The following is a 27225-nucleotide window of genomic DNA, read 5'->3' as shown; positions in this document are numbered from 1 at the left end:
GAATACTTTCCGTGCCCACTGAATATCTAGGGTTGACCTGAAGGCAATGTTGAGACACCTTGCTGCATTCACTATGCGGATGCCATCTGGATTCAATCGTTTTCTTTTGATCCACGTCACAAACTTTGAATCGAGGGCATATAGCCAATGCGGACAGTTTTGTCTTTGATAAACAGAAAATGTCCCTCTAGATCAGATTGAGTGACCTAATATTTGAAAAGAGTTTTGTCTATTGCTTTTAACGGTGTTCATTGTTCCCCAGCTCAAAAAGAAAAGAAAATTTAATATGTAGATTTTTAGATAGGGAACATTGCTCCAGATGCAGTATTATTAAAACATCCTTACTTTTATTAAGGTCTTGCAGGGGTTAAAAGTAAATACAAAAACATTCATCACACACAAGATGCTCAGAGTACAGTTTGGCTTGTTGCCAGAGTATTGCAGTTGTCTTCATGAAGAGGACTTGTCACATTTCTTGTTCTAATTAAAAGTTGGATTCTAAATAGAGGTTAAAATTGTACCAATCCCAAGTTGGTAAATGGGTGTTAAACCACATCCCTTGTCAACGAAGTGTTTCCCAACACACTTTGGCACTGTCATGACTTCTTTTATAGAGCTCAACCTACTGACAATGGAAAGGTGAACATCAATCTTTCAATTGATTCATACATCTCCAATAGAAACATAAAAATGTAACATAACAATAGAAGAAAAAGTAGTCTACAATTATTATATTGCAAGGAACACATACTAAGAAAAATGTCAGGAAAGCTGAGAAGTCCTCTAGGTATCATAGTTCTCTCAACAGCCAAAGCCTGCATATTATATTTAAAGGGGTTGCCCACTACTCAGACACCCCATACTCAATCATTGTTTTCCTCAAGTTACATAATAGCAGCTATACAGCCCTGTGATGCCATTCTAGCAGTGTTGGCACCGACTCTTCCAGGGCTCATTATTTAGTCAGCGGCCCCTTCAATGTCTCCTCTTACGGACAAATCAGACATCCGGAGGAAGTGAGAGAGCAGCTGCAGCTCATTTCCTCTGGATGTCAGTTACACCGTAAAAAAGGGACAGTAAAGTGGCTGCTGATCGGATGAAAGGATCGAGTGACAAAATAATATCACAAACCCCAGGAGAGCAAATGCCAACACTGCTGGAATTGCGCTATTACCAGGAGGAGATTATAGTGTATCATTTTACTAGGGGGCGGGGGGGGGGGGGGTTAACAGAAATTGAAAAGGGATTGACTTAGTAGCAGACAACTCCTTTAAGGCTACAATACAGCAGGCACAATATTCGGGATTATGTACTCTCCAAAAATAACGCTACACATCAGATGTTGTACCAGGGTTAACTCTGACAAGTCTAGATATACTTCTCAGCTCCTGCAACTGTTTAGCTGGCTTACCCACACCTTCTTCAAATTGCTTCTCTACCACAGGCAGAACAGTGTCATATAAAAAAGATGCATTTTGTCTTATGAAACTTCTCTTTTCAAAGTCTTGCTCACATCTCAGACTATAGTCTACATGCTGAACAGCTACCAATATGATTTCTATCAAGCTCTCCAGAAGTAACACATGCAGCTCAGGGAAATACAATTTAAGAGCTTCTTCCAAAAAGAACATAATTTGTTTAGTAAAAGCAACAACTGTGTAACTGAGATTAACCCAACAATCTTCTCCTGTGTACTGATCAAAACTGAGTACACCACAATTTTGCATCTCCTCCTTCAGCTTTCCTAAAGCTTCTGGTGTCATAAGGTTCATTTTCCTCCACATTTCTTCAGAATTACGATGCTTGGTGGCCTCAATTATAATATCTTTGTTGCTTTGCAGAACAGCTTTCAGGTCTTTTACTAGAAAAGCATGCAATAAAAAGTTGAGATCTAAGCCGATTTCAGACAGATGCTTACAGTGCTCCTTAGCGACTTTAACACATTCTGCAGCAGTGGAAAGGTTTTCTTTGCTGTCAAACACCTGCTTACTGAAAGCATCTGCAAACATTTTCAGGGCAGAACAGGACCAAACAATAAATGCAGAGTAGCAACCATTGTTCCCAGCAAAATCCATCTCAAACTCTTTGGCTGTTTCAAGTAAACTGGTAAAGAAAACATTGCAAAGTTTATGTACATAGAGCAAAGTTGCCCCCTCTATTCGCAGTTGCCGTATAGCAGTGTGCACAGCAGTGGCCCTATTTTGCAGAAATAATCCACATGCTTTTGTTGACTGCCCCAAACGTACAAGTTGAGAAACAGCCCTGCGTGTTGCTTTTGGTCCACCACGTAATGACCGGCCTGGAGAAAGTTCAAACACCAACACATCAGTTAGGTGTCTTGCGCGTGGATTTACTTTTGCTCTCAAATCCTGCACGGAATAGGTTGATGGCTTATCTTGTAAATAACCATTTAGCTTGGCCAACAAATCAACAGCTCCTTCAAAATTCCTCTGTGCGATGCAGACATCCAAACTGTCAGGGAGCTCCTGGATCCATTCAAAAGAAAGATTAATTTTTTCCTCCTTCTCCTCTTTTATGGCTTTCTTCTCATTCACCAACGAGCTACCTGACACATCTATCAAGGTAGGTAAACACAACAAATCGTCTTTTTTACGTTTCTCAATCAAAATTTTGCTCTTTTTGGTCTCTTCCAAAACATCTAGCCACTCTTTCTTGATCTTTGCATTTTCTGCCTGAAAAATTCGGCTCTCAGGAAACATCAGAATCTTAAACATATTTTTCATAGGGGGATGTTCCTTTACGTTCACCACAGCAAGGTCATCCAGATTATACAAAGCATTATATTTGTACATTCCTCTTCGATTTGGTAATGATGTGGCTATAAGCAGGCAATCATTCATCAAAAATGTATGGACTTTTTGGATAAGCACCATATTATCCACATCAAACTCAGTCAGGTCACCATTATACAGTAAGTACCTGCAAGGGGAGGAAAAAGAAAATTAATACATAGGCACAATACATTGTGGCCACAATGCTATAAATCTACGTGTATCATGGTGTTTTAGAATGTTTTTTGACAAAAGTATAAATAAACTATAGGGCTAGAAATATACATTACAATTGCCATGGCACTGTCATTTTGCAGTAAGAGGTTATTGCAATAAAAACCACAAAGCAGTATGTCCAGATTGCAAGTTGCCATGGGCTCAGGAGTTGTGGACATACCATAATCAGCAGGAGTTGGCAGTCTGACACAGGTGAGCTCCTGCTGCATGTGCCAAGCGCGGACACACACAAGGTGTTAACCGAGGATCGGAATGTCCTGGACCAAACCACCGACCAAACCACTGCCGGCAAGGGGCGACCCACCCATCCCTCCCACCCTCTGCATATAGGAATGGTTAATTGGTTCTGGCAGGTTTCAGCGATACAGGATGGAATCGATAGCGGAGATCAAACCCCTGGTAGAAGTCTGCCCTGAGCAAAAAGACTCAAACACCGAGGGGGCCCCATTCGTTTCATGACTGACGAGAAATAATGTGCCATCTGTTGGTAGGAAAAATATAAATTAAATGATAAGCTATGATGGGAACGCAAGTTTGAGAATGGTTTTAGCTTTAATATGATAGGATCTACCATATCCCGAAAGCAAAAAAGACCTGCCGTCGTCCATTGACACACCACCTCAGGACTCATACCATCTTTGAGGTGCGGGGAATACAGGAAAGGAGTTAGGAGGGAGGACTCAGCCGCCAACTGGAACTTAATTCTACAGTGACGCCAAAAGGTCCCTCATAAACGGCATCGGACTAGCAAGCCCTTAGAAGGTGTGTCATTTGGGTATCCCCATATCAAGGAACTCCGGTCACAAGGAGCCAAAGTTTATCAATTTCCGTCCATTTATTATACGCCGCCAGAGGCGACCATGAGGTCAAGCGACGTAAATGCTTAGCATAATAGTAGAGAGTAAGGTTCGGACATGACAGACCGCCACGTACAGGAGAAGCATAAACAACTGAGTCTGAAATGCGATGCCTCTTTGAATGCCAGATGAAATGCATAAGGGACAGCTGGAGCTTTTTTTTTTTTTTTTAGAACCACCAAAAGGGACCCCTACCGGGACCATCTCAACTAAATGCAACAACCTGGGAAGAACCGACATTTTAACGGTGGCAATTCTACCCAGGAAAGAAATCTGAAAGGAAGACCATTTATCAAGTTGGGTTTCTATGTCTCGTATCGGGGGGGGGGGGGGGGGGGGAAGTTTGCCTGGTATACTTTGTTGTATTTAGGAGTGATGTTCACCCCCAAACACCGCAATGAGTCAGAACGCCGCATGTATTTAAAATTCTGTTTAAAGGACTTATAATGTGGTTTCCAGAATATTAATAGAAAGCGCTTCCGATTTACTCGAGTTGAGTTTGTATCCTTATAGGTTAGCGTAGCGGGCTAGGACCTGGTGCAAATTTGGAAGGTAGATGACAAGGTTGGGCAGAGACAACATAACATTGTCTGCAAACAAAGCAAGGATCTAGCCCTAACATTAATTCCCATATCTGGGTTAAGTCAAATTTGCGCTGCCAGCGGTTCAATACTGAGTACGTACAAGAAAGGAGAATAGCGGACATCCCTGCCGTGTTCCATTTTGTATGAGGAGTGAACCCAAGTGCGCATGTGGTAACAGTATCGTGGCGGAAGGGCAAGAGTATAGACCCCTCACAGCTGACACGAAAGGCCCCGACATGCAGAAATGGCCCAACACTGAAAACATAAAGGACCAATCCAGCCTGTCGAAGGCCTTCTCCGCATCCAACCCCAGAAATAAAGCCTCGACACCTCAACTATCAGCCACTTCCACCAAATTCAGAATTCTACGATAATTCCCCGCCTGACGGAACCGGACAAATCCCACCTGATACTTATGGATCAGCTGGGGGAGCCAGTTATTTAAGCGTTTCGCTAACAATTTCGTGAATATTTTAAGATCGGAATTCAATAGGCTTATGGGGCGATAACTCACACGGTCCATAGGGTCCTTACCTGCTTTGGGGATAACTGATATGAATGGAAAAACATGCTTGGGATGTCCTCCTCTTCCATGAAGAGATTAAATGCTTGTCATGTAAGGGGACAGCTCCTCGGAAAATGTCTTGTAAGACAGGTAAGTAAACCCATCAGGTCCTGGTGCTTTATGGCTTGGGAGGTCCTTGATAATCTTAATTACTTACCAGTAATGGGATTTTCAGAAGCCCATGACAGCACCACTTGAGAGAGAGGTTCCGCCCACATCAGGACAGGAAACCCACTGGTAAAAAGGTGGTACCTGTCCTCCCCATCAGTGGCTCTACAGAGCCAGAGAGGACCAACAAAACACAAACAAAAAATATGTTAATCACACCACTACCAAAAGGAATACACCATGAAATCTGACACTCCCCGAAGGGTGCCCATAACCAGTGAATAGGGGGGGGAACTAAGGGTGCTGTCATGGGCTTCTGAAAATCCCATTACCGGTAAGTAATTAAGATTTTTCCCTTTCGCCCATGACAGCACCACCTGAGAGATTCTAGAGACCAATCACCTTAGGGAGGGACCACCGCCTCTAATACCAGTCTACCAAGAAGGGTCGGCTGTGGAGGACAAGTCAAGTCTATAGTGACAGAAAAAGGTAGAGGAAGAGGACCAAGTGGCGGCCCTGCATATATGATCAATAGACACCTCTGCCCGCTCAGCCCAAGTAGTAGAAAGTGACCCAGTGGAAAGGCCCTAATCTGCAGGGGAAATGGCACCCCCTTAGCTGAGTAGGTCAGCGACATAGCATCCCGGGCCCACCTAGCCATGGTGCTTGTAGATACGTTCTAGGGAAAGTCCGGGGGCTATAAATAAAAAACAGGGCCTGAGATTCTCGCAATTCCCTGGTCCTATCTAAGTAGGTTATAAGGGCAAGTCTTACATCCAAGCTATGGAGCCTGTCCACTTTGTCATTGGAAGGAGGGTCACAATGGAAGGCAGTATGAATTCCTGGGACCTGTGAAGGGCTTGACCACTTTAGGCTATGAGGGATCTGTACGCAATACCACCTTATCGATCAAAATTTGGGTATATGGATGGACAATGGAGAGCGCCTGTAGGTCACCCACCCGTCAAGCGGATGGCAAGCAATGGGTAGTACCACCTTCAGGGTCTTGGAGGGAACATCTGAAAGGGGCTCAATGGGGTGTCTATAAGGGCATCAAGGACAAGATTTAATCCCAGGGAGGCATGCGAGGAGAAGGGACAGGAGTCGCTCTAGCACAGGATTTAATGAACCTGCTAATCCATCTATTCTCTGAGGCTATGTTTATAGAGGGCTCCTAGGGCCAAAACTTGTACCTTCCAGGTGCTAGTGGATAAGTTCAATCCAACCCTTACTGAAGGATTTCCAGGATGGCCGGGAAGAGAGGGGGACCCCCGATCTGTGCCCAGGAAACTTGCTGGATTTTTCACCAGACCCTTCCCTAAATACCAGTGGTGACCGGCTTCCTACTTTTAAGGAGAGTTTTACTAAATTCTCAGGAGAATCCCTGTGCTAGGAGCAGCCGCCTTTCAAATGCCACGCTGTCAAGTGTAGGGTAGGAGCCTTGGGTTGGCACATTGGTTCCTGGACTAGTAGGTCTGTCCTGTCCGGCAGTATCCAAGGGTCTGATATTGCCAGTCTTTGGAGCCAACAGAACCAGGCTCTTCTTGGCCAGAAGTGAGCTATGAGGATAATGAGGGCCTTGTCTTCCCGAACCTTCCTGAGCACAGACGGAAGAAGAACCAGGGGTGGAAAGGCATATAGAAGACCCTGTGACCAAGGGATCGGCATTGCATCTATTGTCATGGGATGATCCCTGGCTGATTTTATTACAGTTAGTTCACTGAAGTTTGAGGACCGAGTCCTCACATGATCGTCCCATAGTCCTTGTAACAGGTGAGTTCTCAGGTAAGCTCCCCAGTCTAAGTGACCTGCATCTGTTGGGATGATATCCGTGATGTTGGGACACCCGGACACCTCTGTGGACAATAGAGTTAAGTCCTGCCACCAGGTAGAGAAAACAACACCTTTGGATCCAAGCGGATTCTCATATCCAAGAAGCCTCCTGACTGTTGCTGTCAGACCAGGACCTCCATCTGAAGGGATCTCATATCTGAGCCCAAGGAACCGTGGGGATGCAGGATGTGAGGGTCCCCACAAGAGACATAGCCTGTCTGAGGGTCATGACTGGTTTTTCAAATCGCCAAGGTGACCAGGGATTGTGACTTCAGTATCTGCTCCTCCAGGAGAAAAGACTTCTGAGCGACAGAATCCAGGATCAGCCCCAAGAAAGACAGACACTGTTGAGGTTTGTGTTCTAGATTTCTCCTGATTTATGATCCACCCTAAGTGCTCTAGGATGGAGATCACTATTCTTTTCTCTCCCTGTCATATAGATGTTACAATAAAATACCCCCGAGGGAGCTACTTCAGTTGTAATTTCAGCCCTTTTGCAATGATCTGTAGAATCCACGGGCTGGAGGAAACAGTCTCAAGGAAGAGGGAGAGCCTCCCCCCCCCACTGGGATGGTGGAGTCATTGAGGGCCTTGTGGCTTGGTAGAGGATGATGGATCAAACATAATCCTGAGGACCTCTTCCGTCTATCCTTCCAGGAGTTCTGGTCTCTGGGAGGCTCCTTATGGAAAATTGCTTCCTCCGAAACGGACGGCTACAAGGGAATGGAGTTCTTACAGCTGGAAATCCTTGTTTATTGTTTGACGCTTTGGACAGAAGGTCATCCAGTTGTGATCCAAACAAAAAGTCTCCTTCACAAGGTATCCTGCATAGTCTGTTCTTGGACTGTACGTCTCCCTTCCAGCATTTCAACTAGAGGGCCCTTCTGGCTGAATTGGAAAGAGCTGCTACCTTTGCAGATAATTTGAGCTTGTCGATGGAAGCATCCGCTAGAAGTCTGCTGCCCCCTGTATACGTGGAAATGAGGAAATAATGTCCTTACTAGACACGGTACCCTTAAGTTAGTCTTCGAATTGTTGGACCCAGACCATTATGGACCTTGTTACACATGTACCTGCCACCGCCGGGCAAAGAGCTCCTGCTGCAGCCTCCCAGGTACCATGAACCTGCAATTCAGGCCTCCAACATGAGTTCTTGTGTGGATTCAGGATCTTTATCATCCACCAGCCCCTAGTGGAGTGGACAGCTTCCACTAGGGGTGTCACCTCAAAGGATGGGAAGCATAGTCTGCCGTCCACGTCTGAGGAAGATGAGGAGTCCAAGGCTGAGGAAGAGGCAGGTGAAAATTTTCAGGAACCCCTTTCAGAGCCGCCTGATTTATCTGAAGTTCCCCCATCATTCCTAGTGGATTGTTTATGTGTTTCCCTAACTTCAGCACGGCTAATATCTCTCAACTCAGCCTTGAGGCTTGGTGCTTCCATACATAAGCCAAAACCAAAGAGTAAGAGATGCAGTTTCCTTCTACCAAGATTACCCCGTTTTTTCCCCCCAGCTTGTATGGCTGAGAACAGAGAACAATAGACGTTAGTTTCCATATTACAATAGTTTCTTACCTAGTCTGTTAAGGTTGACAATAGAGAATAGTGGATGTGGTTCCCCCATATTATAACCGCCTTTTTCTTGGTTAGTAATAGCTGACAACAGAGAATAAAAGCAGAAGTTCTCCCACATTATAACAGTTATTCTATGACTTGTAAGATTGACAACAAGGGATAATGGATAATAGTTGCAGCCTCTCTATACCAATAACAGTTGTGTATAATGGCTGACAACAGAGAACAATAGAAGCAGTCTTTCTGGTGCTGAGGGATTCGCTTATTTACACTTTACAACATCTGGAATGATATAATTATAAACTATGTATCTTTGATCACACCTAGAGTGTCACAATGGTATATTAAGCTTTTTTTGGTAACATTATGTGTGTTGTTTTTTTTTTAAACAGTGCTTTGATTTGCCTTGGGATTTTTTTTGGCCAGGCACCCCCCCCCGTCCTCAGTCAGCAGAGGACAGTAACCACCTGATCCACATAGCACAATCTGGACCAGAACTGAGAATCACAAGTGATACAACAGTCCAAGCCTCCCAATATAGCTAGGGTTACAGGTGCACCACAACACTCAGCAGCGTCTTTTTTTTTTTTTTTGCTCCCTGTCTTGTCTTAAATGAACAATCAGTCTACAACAGATGTTTTCACTTGGACACTGATTCACTGAGACAAGTTCATGTTTCCTCTTATAAATTCAGAATACATATTTGTTCATGTTGCATAAGAATAAGGACCCTGTTCTAGGGTCCGAAACATGTCAGAATTTGGTCATGTTTAATTTTATATGTAATTTCAACATTATGATCTAAATAAAACTCTCTGAGACAGGTGGGACAAGGCTCCCTTGGTAATCTGAGGATAGACTGTCCTTGTAAACCCCACAATTCCTCTTAGAGGTACCTCCTGAAGAAAGAAGGGAACATAGGGGGGACTTTTAAACAATGAAATGCTGCCGCAGACACTCACCCCCCAAGATGGCGGATCTGGTACCGGTTTCGGAGGCAGTTTATGACTTCCAGATTTGGATTTCTCAGATCCCCTGGAATGTCGACTTGCCGGACTGGAGGGACTAGCCCTGCCGGAGGAGTGCTCCCCTTGCTGTTATGGAAATCTGTATGCTGTTCCAGCACATCCTGCCCTGGAGGAGAGTTGTCTTCCATCCTGAATAGGGGAGAAGTCATACTCACCGGAATGCAGCGAAGGTGACTCCTCATACCTCCCTGGTTCAAATTTCCCGCCCGAAATCCGTTCACTGGGCGCCGCCATCTTGGAACACCTTGCACATGCGATGAACTTCCGGGTGCTGCGTCACTTCCTCTTCACCCCGGCGTTCCGTCAGCAGGGCGCCTGTCTCGCGGGCTCCGTGTGAGGATCACATAGCCTGGGGCGACGCAGTGCCGAGCTCCCGTTCCAGGCTCACGCCCCACCACCGCAGACAGCCGAAGCCCTGGGGAGGTGCATCCAGGCCCGAATGCCGGCTTTTGGTAAGAAACCAAACTTCCACACCGGGTCAGACCTGGGAGAATCCGTGGGTTGTCCCATCAGGACAGGAAACCAAACTGATGTGGAGGAGAGGTACCGCCTTTTTATCAGTGGGTTTCCTGTCCTGATGTGGGCGGAACCTATCTCTCAGGTGGTGCTGTCATGGGCGAAAGGGAAAAATCAGATTAATCTCACCAGGTAAGACCTTCCGATTAATGTCGTCGAAAGTCTCTTGTGATAGTTTTGGGAGGTGGCAAGAGGTCAAATACTCGTTTAGCAGCGCAATCCTATCTGGCTTGGAGGCCAGGAGGGTCGAGAGAAGCGAATATAAGGACGCATAGTAGGTATGAAAATTGTGCTATCTTTGCGGGATCATATTGCATGACAAGTCCTTTATAGCGCATGGGGTGGAAGTAACCATTTGGACTCTAAGTTTTGTGGCCAGCATGGTATGCTCTTTATTGCCAAATTTGTAATATCGAGAATAACGAAGGAGTTTCTCTACCCTCCTGTGCAATATTTCTTTTAGTTTGGCTCTTAAGTCTATGACCTCCTTCAAGCACCTTTTAGTAGGGTGTGATTGAAGGTGCTCCTCAGCTGCCCGCAACTTAGCTTCACACTCATGATAAATTTGTTGGAAATCTTTTTTTTTTAATCTAGAAGAGAGCGCTATGCACTCTCCTCTGAGGACTGCCTTGTGGGCTTCCCATAAGATAGGTAGCGAGGGAGAGGATGGGGAATTCTCCACAAAGTAAGTCTGTAGCACCTTGCATAAGGATTCTCGTGACGAGATGTTAGTTATCAAGGATTTGTTTAATCTCCAGTGGGTTTGTCTGGGAGGGATAGCAGAAAAGTTAAGGGTCATTGTTAGAGGCACATGGTCTGACCGTGAAATACTGCCGATATATGCTTGTTGAAGGGCTCGCAGTGTAAGGACATTGCCAAAGAAATAAACAATTCGGCTGTGTGAGTTATGGGAGAAAAGTGTATTGCCTCGCAGTCGGATTTCCAATCCTCCACAGATCATACAACTGATGCTTGCGTATGAGCTTGCGGAAATTGATAGATAGGTATGGGGGTCTGTGAGAGCTGGGAGAGGGGGCTTATAGCCTGTCTGCCCTATCCAAAAACGCCATATTAAAGTCACCTCGTATAAAGTGTGCAAAACCTCTATCTGGGGGAGACGAGACAGAACAGACTAAATGAATCTGACCAGATTGGAATTTTGGGCGTATAGATTGCATAGGAGTAGTGGTATCACGCTCAGGGTGACTTGAACCATAAGAAAGCGGCCCAATGAGTCCGCTTCCCATTTGTGCACCTGAAAGGGACAATGGCGTGAAATCATTATGGCCACTCCTGCCGTTTTATTAGTGTTTGTTGCTGAAAAAGTTTGTGGATACCAATGGCGGGCAAAGTTGAAGGAACTCTTTTCCGTGAAGTGGGTCTCCTGCAAGATTATCTCAGCTCGAAACTTGCACATCTCCTGAAGGGCAAGCCTTCTCTTCACGTCTGACCCCTTAACATTAAAGCTAAGCAGATTAACCATTTTAAAGTTGTATTGTGTCGCTAAGGCCTAAAGGCCACTTTACACACTGCGATATCGGTACCGATATCGCTAGTGTGGGTACCCGCCCCAATCTGTTGTGCGACACGGGCAAATCGCTGCCCGTGGCGCACAACATCGCTCAGAGCAGTCACACATACTTACCTGCCTAGCGACGTCGCTGTGACCGGCGAACCGCCTCCTTTCTAAGGGGGCGGTTCGTGCGGCGTCACAGCGACGTCACAGCAGCGTTACTGAACCGCCGCCCAATAGCAGCGGAGGGGCGGAGATGAGCGGGACGTAACATCCCGCCCACCTCCTTCCTTCCACGTTGTGGCCGGGAGGCAGGTAGGGGTGCTTCCTCGTTCCTGCGGCGTCACACGTACCGATGTGTGCTGACGCAGGAACGAGGAACAACTTCGTTACTGCTGCAGTAACGATAATCGAGAATGGACCCCCATGTCACCGATGAGCGATTTTGCACGTTTTTGCGACGATGCAAAATCCCTCATAAGTGTCACACGCAACGGCATCGCTAATGCGGCCGGATGTGCGTCACAAATTCCGTGACCCCAACGACAACGCATTAGCGATGTCGTAGTGTGTAAAGCCCCCTTTAGCCACACGGCAAGAAAATCGGTGGGAGTGGAATGCGATAAAACATCGCATTCCACTAGGACCAATTTTAGCCTGTGTGTCAGCACACATGAGCGATTATTTTCTCAGCCCTAATCGGACCGAGAAAACAATTGCAGCATGCTGTGATTGTAATGCGAGACATTATTCTCTCGCACCCATTCAAGTGAATGGGGCGAGAGAAAAATCGCACTGCACTCGCGGTACACTTGTGTACCGCACGTGCAGATAGAGAATCGCAATAGCCGGCTACGGAGGAGAGAGGGAGATAAATCTCACCCTCCTCTCTTCTGTGCCGGCCCGCCCCCCACAGCTGAGGTCCGCTCGCACAGTCGTACCTCAGAAGCAGGGATACTAGCATAACACTCGGCTCCTGCTGTGCTGCCAGCGCGAGCCAAGGGTCATGTGAGCATCGCAGTAGTGCCCCGTGTGGCTCCGGCCTAATGCCAAGACTTCCCTTTATGGCTAGGCATCCCGTGGTGACTTAAAAAAAACAGAAAGGACAGGAGTTTTTACAAGGCAAACATACAAAATTTTATTCATACATGAAAATCAGAAAAAAAAAAAAAAATCAAAAAAAAAAAAAAAAAAAAAATCACATTTGTGAAATAGATTTACAGATAAAACAGTGCTATAAAGGGGGACACCCAAAGATGTGTGGGACAGAGAAGCACGCTCATATAACTATCAAAAAATATGGCTATAAAGGTCAAGCTCCAATAAATAGAGTAAAATGCTGTAATGTGTCAAGTCTTAAATCAATCGCTTACCCATTGTTAATTGATTTAAGACTTGACACAAGGCATTTTACTCTATTTATTGGAGCTTGACCTACCGGTATATACCCATGTTTTTTGATAGTTATATGAGCGTGCTTCTCTATCCCACAAATCTTTGGGTGTCCCCCCTTTATAGCACTGTTATCTGTAATTCTATTTCACAAATGTGATTTTTTGCGATTTTCATGTATGAATACAATTTTGTATTTTTGCCTTGTAAAAACTCCTGTCCTTTCTGGTTTTTTATGTCACTATGGAGTGGTTTTTCTGAGACTTAGAAAACAATGATTGAGATGTGTATTTTGTTCAAATATATAATATTTATCCCGTGGTGACTGCCCAGTCTGCCTCCCCAGGCCCATAAGGGGTTCTCTTTGTGCGTACCCTGCCTAACTTCCATGAGCCTTCTACTAGTGGAATACGTCCTATCAGATAATATACATACTTGTGAACATTAGAAAAATAAACAAACAAAAACATATCCAATAACAAATATGGGATCAAGAAACAGTAGTATATACACCGAGGTACTGCAATCCCATCATAAGAGTCGACTAGTTTTTAGTTAGGCCCCTTTCACACGTCAGTGATTCTGGTACGTTTGTGCTTTTTTTTAAACGTACCAGAATCACGGACATACGCAGACCCATTATAATGAATGGGTCTGCTCACACGTCAGTGATTTTTCACTGCACGTGTCTCCGTGCGGCGTACCCGCGTGTGCGTGATTGCTGCACGGAGACATGTCCATTTTTTTCTGGCATCACTGATGTCCCACGGACCACGCAGTGGTGTGGTCCGTGAAACACGTGCCAGAAAGAAACGTGCATTTTAAATAATAAACATTTTAACTCACCCGGCGTCCAGCGACGCTCTCTGCAGCCCGTGCAGCCTGCTGCTTCTAAGCCGGCTGATTACTGTCGCGCATATTCATTATGCGCGACACAGCCGACCCGGAAGCAGCTGCTGCGGGGGTCACCGCCGGCCGGATGCTGCGTCGCAGGAGCGATCAGCACCATGGACAGCGGGAGCAGGTGAGTTGATTTCTAAGTGCAATCACGGGCCACGGATAACGGAGCCCGGATTGCACTTAGACAACCCACGTGTGCCGTGATTCACGGCACACGCAGGGACATGTGCGTGTTTTACACGCCAGTGAAAAACGTCACTGTTTTTCACCGACATGTGAAACGGGCCTTAAAGTGGGAGAAGCCACACCTTATGTAATCTGTACCACGGAACAAAGTGCAAATTAAATAGTACAACTCTTCTAGTGGAAGAGTGGTGAAACCTCAGGAACAGACAAATAGATATTAACAACCACCCGGGACTTCGTGGGGGGGAAAAAGTAGAATATACACTTAGAAAGAGAAATAGGCGGACTATGCATGGCATGCTCTAAAAGGTATTTGTGGACCTGAACAGCGTGGGCATTCAGGAGGGGGGGGCTATCTTCTCCACGTCTGCGGAGAGATGCCATTGGTTACGTGGGGGTTGGGGTGGGGGGGGTGAGTCCAATCCGGGAGATTCATAACATTTAGGCCAAAGGAACGGCAAAGGGATGTAAGGTCTGCAGGGGCTCTCAAAGTGGCTGATGAATCTCTTCGCCATGCAGAAAGGCTGAATGGGAAACCCCATCTATAGGGTATACTGCTCTCTCTCAAGGCTGACAAAAGTGGGCAAAGGGCTCTCCGTTGTTGTAAAGTGATCCACAAGAGTTCCTGAAATAGATGGACCCTGGTGCCTTGACACTTAACCTGCTTTGGTGGGCTTTACCCATTATGTCCTCCATAAGTTGAAAGTCAGTAATGTGACATATGATGTCTCTAGGGTTGCCCCCCATATTTTGGGTTGCAAAGCCCTATGTGCTCAATCCACAGAAATGGGGTGATCCTGAGGTCGCTGTAGGGTTGAATTGAATATGGTCTGCAGTATGGCTACATCATCATCTTTCTCTTGTGCTTCCGGAACTCCCCTGGCCCTATAGTTATGTTGCCTTCCTCTATTAAACATATCTTCAATGTGACGCTATAGGTCTTTAACCCCTTCAGGACCGCGGGCAGTAATCTTACATCTTAGCTGTCATAATGTTATTGCCCGTGGTCTGCTGCAAGCTGATTTTTACAGCTGAGATGTGTGCCTGCCAGGCATGAGCGGAATCGTTATCCGCCCGTGCTTTTTAACCCCTTTAATGGCGCTGTCAATATGTGACAGTGCCATTATAATAGCGATCGCGCTATAATGTTACTCACCGGCCAATACCGGAAGTCACGTGACGTGATCACCTGACTTCCGGTAGTTGTCATGGTAGCACAGTCATGTGATGACTCCTGTAGCTCACATGACTCACTTCCTGCCTCACACAGCCAAGAGCTGGGTAAGAAAGATTAGCAGCATATCTGCTGATCACAGCTGTGTAGCTGTGATCAGCAGATATGGAAGAGCGATCAGATTGCTGATCCATATAGTCCCCTAGGGGACCTAGTAAAATAATAAAAAAAAAAGTTTAAAAAAAAAACAAAAAAAAAAAAAAAAAAAAACAACAACACTAAAAAAGTTCAAATCACCCCCCTTTTGCCCCATTGAAACCAGGGTGGAGAAAAATCTTGATTTTTTTAAAAAAATGAAAAAAAATCAGATTTTTTTGATTTAAATCAGATTTTTTTGATTTAAATCATTTGATTTAAATCAGATTTTTTAATCAAGTTGTACACAAGCAAAACTTTGTCTTTTTGCAAATCTAATTGTTTTACACAAATAAAAATATTAAAACAGTTGATTATGAAACCTAATAATTTTTATTTGCACTATTAAACACTCAGAATTGAACTACAGAGAGTAAGTACTTTTTAACAATAGCCTATCTCTAACGTTTGAAGTAAGCAAACATCTTCAGTGAATACATCAGTCCTTTAAGCCTACTGTTTATTTAGGACTTTTAATAGGAAAACCAGTTGTCCTGCTTTAGCAGTTCCTAAGCGGTTTCGGACTGTTGTGTGCACAAAACCAAATGAAGAAAACAATCTCTCTACTCCTGCGGATGAAGCCGATGCAGTCAGTAGCTGAGTAGCTAGATTTATTATCTTTGCTGGAAGAACAAGTGATTGCGACTTCCACCAGTCCAGTGGTTTTAGTTCATTAACGACGTTATCTGCAAACATGTATTTTTGAAATGGTGCAGATTCACACTTCAATTTCAGCACAGTTGCCACAATGTCATGGTTAGTATTGGCGAGCCACTCCATTGCAGAGTTGATTTCCGCCTCAGATAATTTTTTCCCTCTGTAGATGGGATGCAAGATATTGGCTAAATAGTGTTCTTCTTTTAATGCTTGGTCCTTGCGGTGCTGTATTGCAACCTTTACATTGTTTGAGAGGTTCAAGAGATCTAGAGAATCTTCTAAATCTTTCCAAACTTCTGTGGCATCAGCTATGGTTGCAGTATCTTTCTGCATTTTATCCAACGCAATCGATATTGGCTTTAACCTTTCCAAAAGGTCCTCGACATTTCTCTTCACACCAAGATTTAATACTTTACTTCGTATATTAGCATCAATTTTATCCCGATGTGTTTCGCAAATGGACAGTAATTTTGACCAGTTGTTAATAAACAGTTCCAAGCAGTCAGCCAAGGTATTCCATCTAACATCTTGTGGTAGAACCAACTTCAGTCCTCCCATTTCCTTGTAGGTTGCATGTGCAAAATGATTATTGCGGAAATATTTAACAATTTCTACATGTTCCTTGACACCCAAAATATGCAGGTCTTTTGCCAAAAGATGCAACAAATGGGCAGAACAACCGTATGTAATGACATTTGTGTCATCCTGTGCCAGTTCCGCTCGCATTTTTGCCACATTGCTTGCGTTATCAGTAACTAAGCTCCTTACTTTACATCCAAACTGTTCTTGGCATTGGTGAATTGAGTTCTTAGCAATTTCAAGTAAATATTCAGCAGTATGTGAATTTCCAGATGTGTCGATTGTGTCTGTAAGGTAAGTTTCACCATCTTCTGTTGTGACACAAGTGCAAATTATGGGGTCGTTGTGGATGTTGCTCCAACCATCCAAGCTCATGTTAACAACCTTGTCTTTCAAATATTTTGTACAAGCCGCTCTTTCTATGTCGTATACAGCCTGAAGATGTTTTCCTGAGATATCAAATCTACTTGGTGGTTTGTAGCCTGGTCTAATTCCTTCGATCATTTGTACAAACAATGGGTGCTCAACTAGTCGGAAAGAAGAATTGGTTGCAAATATGAATTTAGCAATTAATTCATCAAAATGTTCTTTCTGGCTCGTCGTAGTCTTTAAGATGAATTTTTCTACACTTTGTTGCACGCAAAGTTTTTTTTTGGGCTGCTTTGTTGAAGTTGTACCCAGATATTGATTGTCACGTGCAGCACAAGCCATATTTGACCCTGAAAGCACAGAAATTAAAAATATAAATCGACTGCGTATTTGAAGAAATATAACGAAAATATTGAAACAAACTTTTTGAACAATGTAATGGTCCTCGTCCTATAAGGGCTGTCTCAAAAGTTATGCTACTCAAGTTTTCCGGTGAGGTTGCTGTAATACTGGTAACTAATATCAGAGCCTCAGCAACTGAAAAAAATTATGTCACAAAAGTTTTAAAAATGTTTTTTTTTAAAATGGTCAATTTGGCAGACTTCAAAAGTGAATTGCAGCCTACAATAAAAAAAAATAAGCGTATACACACTTTATTTTTACTTAAAGGACATGTGCACCTTTATTTTTTAAGGTGCAGCCAGTCACAGTGTGCACATGTCCTCCCCCCGCAGCTCTCTTACCTCCGATGTCAGTGCTGCGGGGATCCGTGGCTTCGTTCTGCCCGTCCGCGAGCGCGCCTCCATTCATTTCAATGGTGCGTGCGGCCCGCTGACGTCACGTCGCTGGATCACTGCGAGTAGGCCGCAACCGGAGGACGGGAGGCGGACGGTCAAAACGAAGCCACGGATCTCAGCGCTGCGGGGATCGGAGGTAAGAGCGCTGCGGGGGGGGGACATGTGCACCTTAAAAAAATAAAGGTGCACATGTCCTTTAGCGTTAATTTTCTGTGAAATATTGCCTTAACATAAATTTAAATTCTATACTCCAGAACTACCAGTGCTAGAAATTTTTCTTTTCATAGACTTTAACCATCCCAGTAAAATGTCTGTTAAAAAAATAGGTTGTAAATTAATTGCCAGACTTACCACTAGTACTAGGCTCCTGGTGCACAAGAAGCTGTGGGGGTTCATTGACATTAGTTGTAATCACTATCAACATCTTCATTTCCCTTCTGGTTGCAGTTTTCATAATGTGATTTCAAACGGCAAACAAGTCCTTGGATATCCTTTTGACAGTATTTGCACTTTGCTCTTGCACCTTTCTTTCCAAGATCTGCTGCTGGCATCTCAACAAAATGAACCCAAATAGGGTCTCTCTTACGACCTGCTGCCATGGCTCACACAGATCACTTATGAAGTTTGATTGTTACTACAGCCTGAGCCAAGCACTGCTGATGTTACTACAGCCCGAGCCAAGTACTGCTGACTATCCAACAAGTTTGGGCATGTCAACTGAATGCAGGGAAAAAGAAACTAAACCAAAACTGAAACCAAGCTAGAAGTGTGGAATTAAAGGGGCAGTATGAACAAAATGTGGAGGCTATTAATAGTTTATACAATTAAGACATGCTGCTTTTAAACACCTACCTATTGCCATATAGTAAAACAAAAAAGATTTTTACTTACTTTGGGGTCCCCCCCTCACCCTGGCGTTAGATCGTTGCCCCTAGTTTCGTCCGTGTAACTATGGGCGCACATGCACACTGCTCTCACTTCTCATTTTAATCGTGATTTATATTAAAAAAAAACCTTTTGATTTAAATCAGTGATTTAAATCATGATTAAAATCATGATTAAAATCGATCCGATTTAAATAGAAAAAAATCTTTTGATTTAAATCGTGATTTAAATCATGATTTAAATCGGCGTGATTTAAATCAATCCACCCTGATTGAAACTTAAAGGGTTAAAAAAATTACACACACATTTGGTATCACCGCATTCAGAAATGCCCGATCTTTCAAAATATAAAATTAATCTGATCGGTAAACAGCGCAGCGGCAAAAAAAATTCCAAACGACAGAATTATGTTTTTTTAATCGCCACAAATTTTGTGCTAAATGCAATAAAATTCGATCAAAACGTATTATCTGCGCAAAAATGGTACCATTAAAATCGGCAGCCTGAGACACAAAAAATAAGCCGTCACTGAGCCATAGATCATGAAAAATGAGAACGCTATGGGTCACGGATTATGGCGTAAAACGTGCACCACTTTTTTTGGACAAACTTCTGATTTTTTTTTAACCCCTTAGATAAAAGTAAACCTATTCATGTTTGGTGTCTACGAACTCGCACCGCCCTCCGGAATCACCCCCACACATCAGTTTTACCATATAGTGAACACAGTGAATAAAATATATAAAAAAAAAAATATAGTGCTATTGCACTTTTACATTTTTTTTTGCAATTTTTCAGCATTTGGAATTTGTTTGCCATTTTCCAGTACACTATATGGTAAAACTTATTGTTTCATTTAAAAGTACAGCTTGTTCCGCAAACAACGAACCCTCACATGACCATACTGTCTGAAAAATAAAAAAAAGTTATGTCTCTCAGAAGAATGACGAAAAAAACGGAAAGCGCAAAATTGGCCAGTTGTGAAGGTGTTTAATGACGTCCGCTTGGGAGGAACCCTGGGCCTGGAGATGGTTGTTCTGGGATTTCTATGATCATCTTCCAGTTGAATTATTCTTTTAGAAATAGAGGAAACATGCTGCCTGACCGCTGCTATTTTGAAGCGGCAGGTGTCTTTGATCTCAGAAATGAGCACCTGGAAATCTTGTTTGGTAGGAAGTTGACGGACGTGGTCCCACCACTCCTGTGGGGGATACAAAGCTTGTGGAGATATAGGTCTGGTCAGGGAACTGCCTGGGCTTCGGTTCGGACTATACCCCCTCTGGGGTGTACTGTTGACCAGTATGAGATGATGGACATCTAGGGTTTTATTTCTTTCCCTATATGGATTGTAAAGATTATCACTGACCTTTTGAGAAATTCATTGCTATGATTAACCCCTTAGGCTGCTTTCACACTACGTTTTTTTTAACATGCGTCCTGAACGTTTTTTTGCCGCAAAAGCGGTTCCTGTTTTTCCAAAGAGAAACGCATGCAAGCGTGTTATTTTACAGGATCCTTTCACTTGGAGTTTATGGGCGGGCATTGGAGTCATGTGATCGGGAGTCAGTGGAACTGAACCTGCCAGCCTGAAAACGAGAGAGAGAGAGAGCGAGAGAGAGTGTCATGGCAGCGTAAGTGGTCATCAGCTGTCCTCGCGCTACCATGACAACACATCGGCGCCTCGTGATCACGTCACGGGGCCGTCGATGGCGGCAAGGAACAGCGCGATTCCCACCGCAGATCTTTAAATCATGCTGTCAGCGATTGCCAATGTGTTCTAATCTCTCTCGTTTCCAGGCTGTCAGGTTCAGTTCCACTGACTCCCAATCACATGACTCAAATGTCCACCCATAAACTCCAAGTGAAAGGATCCTGTAAAATAACACGCTTGCATGCGTTTCTCTTTGGAAAAACAGGAACCGCTTTTGCGGCAAAAAAACGTTCAGGACGCATGTTAAAAAAAAACGTAGTGTGAAAGCAGCCTAAGGGGTTAATCATAGCAATGAATTTCTCAAAAGGTCAGTGACAATCTTTACAATCCATATAGGGAAAGAAATCAAACCCTAGATGTCCATAAATTATGTGTAGCAAGGAGAAAAAAGGTAAAAGTATGTAAAGGTGGCTTTACACACTGCAACATCGCAAACGACATCGCTGTAACGTCACCGGTTTTGTGACGTTACAGCGACCTCCCCAGCGACATTGCAGTGTGTGAAACACATCAGCAACCTGGCCCCTGCTGTGAAGTTGTGATCGCTACAAATCGTTCAGGACCATTCTTTGGTCCTTTGTTTCCCGCTGTGCAGCATGATCGCTAGAAAGTCTCAGTGTGTAAAGGGGCCTTTACAGCGACTTCGTTAGCGACTTCCCTTTCAAAAAGCTGCTTTACAACGTCCCCAATGACTAGCTAGGTCGTTCTGCAGGTCCGGATCGCTGTTGCGTCGTGGGCCAGGTCTGCCTGTTTGACAGCTCACCAGTGACTCACCAGAGACTTTGTAGCGATCCCGGCCAGGTTGGGATCGCTGGTGGGATCGCTAGAAAGTCTCAGTGTGTAAAGGGGCCTTAACACATGAAGAAAGGTGCAAAAAAACAAGGAAAGTCATGACACCAACTGAAATCTATTAATCAGCAATTAGAAAGTAATCCTGCCACTTAAGGAAAAATAATATCAGCTGGTTCAACTGATCTATAAAAAGGTATCTCATTACCAAGGTGAGCTACAAGAAACATCTCATGGTGGGTAAAACCAGCGAGCTGTCTCAAGACCTTCACAACCTTATTGTTGTAAAATATACTGATGGCATTGGCTACAGAATAATTCCTTAGCCATTGAAGGTTCCAGTGAGCACTGTTGGTGCCATAATCCGGAAATGAAAAAGATCATTTCACCATAAACAGGCCAAGACCAGACGCTCCCTGCAAGATTTCAGACAGAGGAATTAAAAGAATTACACAAGTCTGCAAGGGGAAAATTGTTTGAAAATTTAAGAGGTGATTTTGATATACTTTCGATGGCTGAGCTCAGTACAAATATCCAAAATATTCCATCACATACAGTTTTTTCCACAAACACTGAATCGATAGGCCAAACGAGCCACAGCTTTTTTCACAGCTCAAATTAAAGGGAATCTGTCAGGTCCAATATGCACCCAGAACCATGAGCAGTTCTGGGTGCATATTGCTAATCCCTGGCTAACCGCCCATGTATACACTAGCATAGATAAAGAGATCTTTAGAAAAAGTACTTCTAAAAAGATCTTCTATCAGATGCTAATGAGCGCAGAGACTAGTACCAGGGGCGTTGCTTCCCTTGCTAGTCAACTCCATTAGCATGTTAGTACACCCCTGTGGGCATGCTAACATGCTAATGAATGTGCAGCGTCACAGGATGATCTCACTCACCTCTCCGCTGCCATCACTGACGAACACTAGATATCACTTCAGTGCACATGATATCGGACTTCTGGTTAAGCGCACTACTTCAGTTTCAAGCCAGGACGTGTACACCCGGCTTCATAGTGCGCATGACTGAAACACCGGGGTCATGAGCACTGAGCCTAAATTCAGCGGTGGAGAGGTCCGTGAAATCATCCTCTAATGCTTGCGCATTCATTAGCATGTTCGCACCCCCGCTTTTTTTACTGGGACTGCCGGGTTGGGACTCATCATTGGAGCCAAAAAAAAAAGTTGGCCAGTGAGAACATCTTTGCAACCTGGACTCAAGAGCATAGTTGCAGAAAGTTTAGTTGATCCGCTCCTGCCACCACTGCACATAAAGCTTTAACTGATGAAACAGCTCGAACTTGCATGCGTCGCCTTTGGAACAAGCATCCGATGCATCACAAGTCGGAGGACAGTAAGATGGCGCCAGAGATAGCGGTATGAGCAGGGGCCGACTCAGGCATCATTTTATTGATGAGACTGAAATACTTCAAGTGTACACTGGACACTCGCCGGCCATAATTATCTTGGAGCTAAGGGGAATATTTTTACATATAGGCCATGAAACCACACAGGGGAGGAATAATAAAGGAAGACCCGACTCATATAGTCCTGTCCCGATGCAAACACCAATTAACTGCTGCACTAATTTCTGGAACTTTGTTAAGACGTTTTAAATCTGTAAGGCCCGTTTCACACGTCAGTGAAAAACACAGACGTTTTTCACTGGCGTGTAAAACACGCACATGTCCCTGCGTGTGCCGTGAATCACGGCACACGTGGGTTGTCTAAGTGCAATCCGGGCTCCGTTCTCCGTGGCCCGTGATTGCACTTAGAAATCAACTCACCTCTGCCCGCTCCCGCTCTCCATGGTGCTGATCGCTCCCGCGATGCAGCATCCGGCCGGCGCTGACCCCTGCAGCAGCTGCTTCCGGGTCGGCTGTGTCGTGCATCAATAATATGCGCGACAGTAATCAGCCGGCTTAGAAGCAGCAGGCTGCACGGGCTGCAGAGAGCGCGGCTGAAGCCGGGTGAGTAAAAATGTTTATTATTTTAAATGCACGTTTTTTTCTGGCACGTGTTTCACGGACCACACCACTGCGTGGTCCGTGGGACATCAGTGATGCCAGAAAAAAATGGACATGTCTCCGTGCAGCAATCACGCACACGCGGGTACGCCGCACGGAGACACGTGCAGTGAAAAATCCCTGATGTGTGAGCAGACCCATTCATTATAATGGGTCTGCGTATGTCAGTGATTCTGGTACGTTTAAAAAAAAAAAGCACAAACGTCCCAGAATCACTGACGTGTGAAAGGGGCCTAAAGTGAAGGTATCATTTTATTCACCATTCTAGCGCCAGTGTGCACTGCCTTTACTTCATATATGCAAATCCTGCTGGTTGGTTCCCTTTATAGGCTTAGTTCCCCATATGAGTATTTGATGAGTTTTTGATGTTATAGATTTTCATGCTTTTATGAGGTAAATCAGGTTACTTGGGTCTTTCCATTGCGTTTTATGATGTATAGTCAGCTGCAGTTTTTATTTGGCCTCGATAAAATGTTGATAAAGTGATGTACGGATTACATGCGTTTTTAGAGCATTTCCGGTAGCATTAGACTTCACTCTTTGGCTGTATGCCGAAGACCAGGGTTCACAGCATTTCAGATGCAGAGTATTTTCTTTGCGTCCAAATTGCTGTGTTGTACAGTACAAGCGCAATGGATGGGACTACAGAAATCTCCTGCCCACTGTGTATGTATGGTCCACAGCATAAACTGACATGCAGTGCGGTTTCCCAGGCGGCTATATGTCAATTTTTTGCTGCGGAGCCTCAAGCGTTCTCCAAAGGGGGAAAAGAGAGAAAGACCGCAGCAGCCCAAACCCTGATTGTGGGCACAGACAGCTGCAGTCTCCTGAGAACAGTCGCAGCTCCCGCAGGAGAGGTCATGCTGCAGCCAGGACACCGCATGTGCAGATTGTGGGCACGTACCCTAAGGCTATGTGCGCACGTTGCGTACTAGCCCTGCAGAAATTTCTGCAGCAATCTGAAGAGCACACGTGCGCTTCAAATCGCTGCAGAAAAGGTCCGTAGAGAAAAAAAAAAAAAGCCGATTCCATGCGCTCTGCCTGCAGCTCCTACCATAGACAGAGCAGGAGCTGCCGGCAAAGCGCACGGAAGAAGTGACATGTCACTTCTTAGAACGCAGCGCTTCGGGCAGCAGCCGAAGCGCTGCGCTCTAAGACGCCACGTGCGCACGGCCCCTGCACAATCTCCATAGACTGTGCAGGGGACACAGGATGCATGCAGTTACGCTGCGCTACAAAGCGCAGCGTAACTGCATGTATTTACGCAACGTGCGCACATAGTCTTACCCTTCAGCTGGTCTCATAAAAATGCTCAGTTTATTATCAGGATTATTAGTAATTTCACCAAAATGTCTAAGTGATAAATGCATACGCCCCAATTCATTAAGACCGGTATTTTGTAAACCAGTTAAGCCCTGTCCACACGCTGCTTTTTTTGGTGCAGTTTGTTGCCCCTAACTGCAACCATTTCCTTCCCCAGCAAAGTCTGAGAATTCAGAAAGGCTGTGTGCACGTTGCTTGTTTTTTCCTTGCAGTTTTGGGTGCAGAAAAAAAAAAAAAAAAGAAAAGAAAAAGCAGCAGCATGTCAATTTGTGCTTTTTTTTGACCAGCGTTATAGTGATACCCAGGATCAGCGGGTCAAACCAAGTTATTAAAAAAAAAAAAATACTTACCGAGCTCTGGCTCAGCTGGAACTGCTGCTGCTGTCCCTCACTCTTCTTCAGGGGACGTTCATTAGCTTCAAGCATATTCACTACTTTCCTCGCTCACTGGAGTCTCTGATTGGCTGCAGTCAGACCCAGCCCCAAGACAGCGTATGTGATTGGTTGAATAAAATAGGTGTAGGGTCCCCTCCATATTATGATGCCCAGCAGAGATATAGCCCACGGCTACTGGCTGCAGCTCCCAGCCATGCACTTGGTTGTATAGTAAAATAAGAGGAACTGCATGCAGTTTTTTTTTAATTATTTAGATAAATTGTAAAAACAAAAAAAAAAAAAACCACGACATGAAGACCCCTTCCCCCCCCTATTTTGATATGCCATGATCAAACCCGACAGCTGGGGCTAGTATTCTCAGGCTGGGGAGACCAGTGCTTCTTGCCCCCTCCACCCCTACCCCATTAAAATAGCACCCTGCAGTCGCCCAGGATTGTTGTCACATCCATTAGATGCGACAGTCCCGCCTCTTCCGATATCCCTGGTGCAGTGGCAATTGGGGTAGTGTCAGCTCACAGCTGCCACTAAGACCTAGATTAGTAATGGGAGGTGTCTATGAGACCACCCCATCACTAATCTGTAAATGAAAGTAAATAAAACACAAAACACCAAAAAATTCTTTATTTGAAAGAAAAAAAAAAAAACACACCCTCTTTCACCCCTTTATTAACCCCTCTGCAGGTCCAACGTAATCCACAAGAGATTCCACAACGATCCCAGCTCTGCTACATCTGAGAAGGCTCAGCGTGCGGCAATAGAACAATGACCGCACACTGATCTTAAAGCAGAGAATAAATGAGCCACAGGATCAGCAGTGACATCACTCAGGCTATTTGCGGTCACAACTGGAGGTCCCCATCATCCTCTACCACGTAACTGCAAATCACCTGATTGACGTCATTGCTGATCGCACAGCTGCCTGAACTTCAAAGCGGGCGGTCATGTTCTATGGCCACTCGGTGTGAATTCAGATGTAGCAGAGCTGGAATCATTGTGCGACCTCATGTGGATTACATCGGACCTGTAGGGGTGTTTTGAGGGGGTTAATAAAGTGGTGAAAGAGGGTGTTTTTTGTCTTATTTCAAATAAAGTTTTTTTTCAGTGTTCGTGTTTATTTACTTTCACTTACAGATTAGTGATGGGGGAAATTCTCGTAGATGCCTCCCATTTCTAATCTAGGGCTTAGTGGCAACTGTAGGCTGACATTAACCTCTCATTACCCATATTATCAACACACCAATGCAATCAGGAAGACCTGGGTAAAGTGCAGGGACTATCGCATCTAATGAATGCGACAATCCTGGGCGGCTGCAGGCTGCTATTTTTAGGCTGGGGGCACAAGAAGAACAGGTCTTCCCAGCCGGAGAATACAAGCCTCCAGCTGTCAGGCTTTATCATGACTGGGCATCAAACCATCAAACTTGGGGGGGCTGCACGTCTTTTTTTTTTAATCATTTACCTACATAATAAAAAACAAAAACAAAAACGCATGTGGTTCCTCTTATTTTGATGCACAGCCAAGATAAGCACATGGCTGGGGGCTGCAGCTAGTAGCCGTGGGCTTTAACTGTGCTGGGTATCATAATATGGGGGGACCCTACGCCGATTTTTTTTTTAATTTATTTTTGTACCATGATAGACCCGCAGACAGGGTCTGTGATTCCAACCAAACAGAAACACTGCCTGGGGACTGAGTCTGACTGAAACCAGATGCCGGTGAGCGGGGAAAGCAGTGAATATGCATGAGGCTGATGAACAGCCCCAGCCCCAGAAAAAGAGTGAGCGGTGGCAGGAGCAGTTTCAGCTGAGCTGGAGGCTTGGTAAGTATTGTGCCTGCTCCTATCCCTTTGACCACCATTTTTACGCCTTGGATTCTGGTCCCGATAAGACTTGTATGGAAACCGGCATTTGGCCAGATACCTGGGATCAATTCCGGGCAGGAACAGTTTTGTTTTTTTTTAACCTGGTTAGACCCGCTGATCCTGGGTATCTGAGTCTGCCCATCAATATTTTACCAAATAAAATACGCATGGGCAAAAATGCACTAAAAACGCAGCAAAAATGCATGCTTTTTGGGGATGCGTTTTTTCGGTCAGAGGTGCATTTTTCTGCCACAGGGTGCGTTTTTCGATTAAGGCACAAAACTGCAGCATGCGCATAAAGCTTTAAGAGATTGTCCAGTACTCTGACAACCCGTTCTTAATTACTATATTCCCCTAAACATTAAAACCACCTATAC

General features: G+C 44.6%; 1 protein-coding gene across 1 annotated transcript in view; it reads right to left on the bottom strand.

The window, feature by feature from the left end:
• Positions 1 to 322: 322 nt before the first annotated feature.
• The window catches only part of EXOC8 (exocyst complex component 8), a 30170-nt gene continuing 3267 nt past the window's right edge, over positions 323 to 27225 (bottom strand). Inside the window, exon 2 of the mRNA XM_075339748.1 lies at positions 323 to 2940. Within this exon, the coding sequence (XP_075195863.1) occupies positions 1329 to 2940 (1612 nt within the window). The 3' untranslated portion in view covers positions 323 to 1328. The remainder of the gene's footprint in view (positions 2941 to 27225) is intronic.

The sequence above is a fragment of the Anomaloglossus baeobatrachus genome, chromosome 3 (genome assembly GCF_048569485.1).
Source record: "Anomaloglossus baeobatrachus isolate aAnoBae1 chromosome 3, aAnoBae1.hap1, whole genome shotgun sequence".
In the NCBI taxonomy this organism is placed as follows: domain Eukaryota; kingdom Metazoa; phylum Chordata; class Amphibia; order Anura; family Aromobatidae; genus Anomaloglossus; species Anomaloglossus baeobatrachus.
This window is presented reverse-complemented; position numbering and strand designations above follow the sequence as displayed.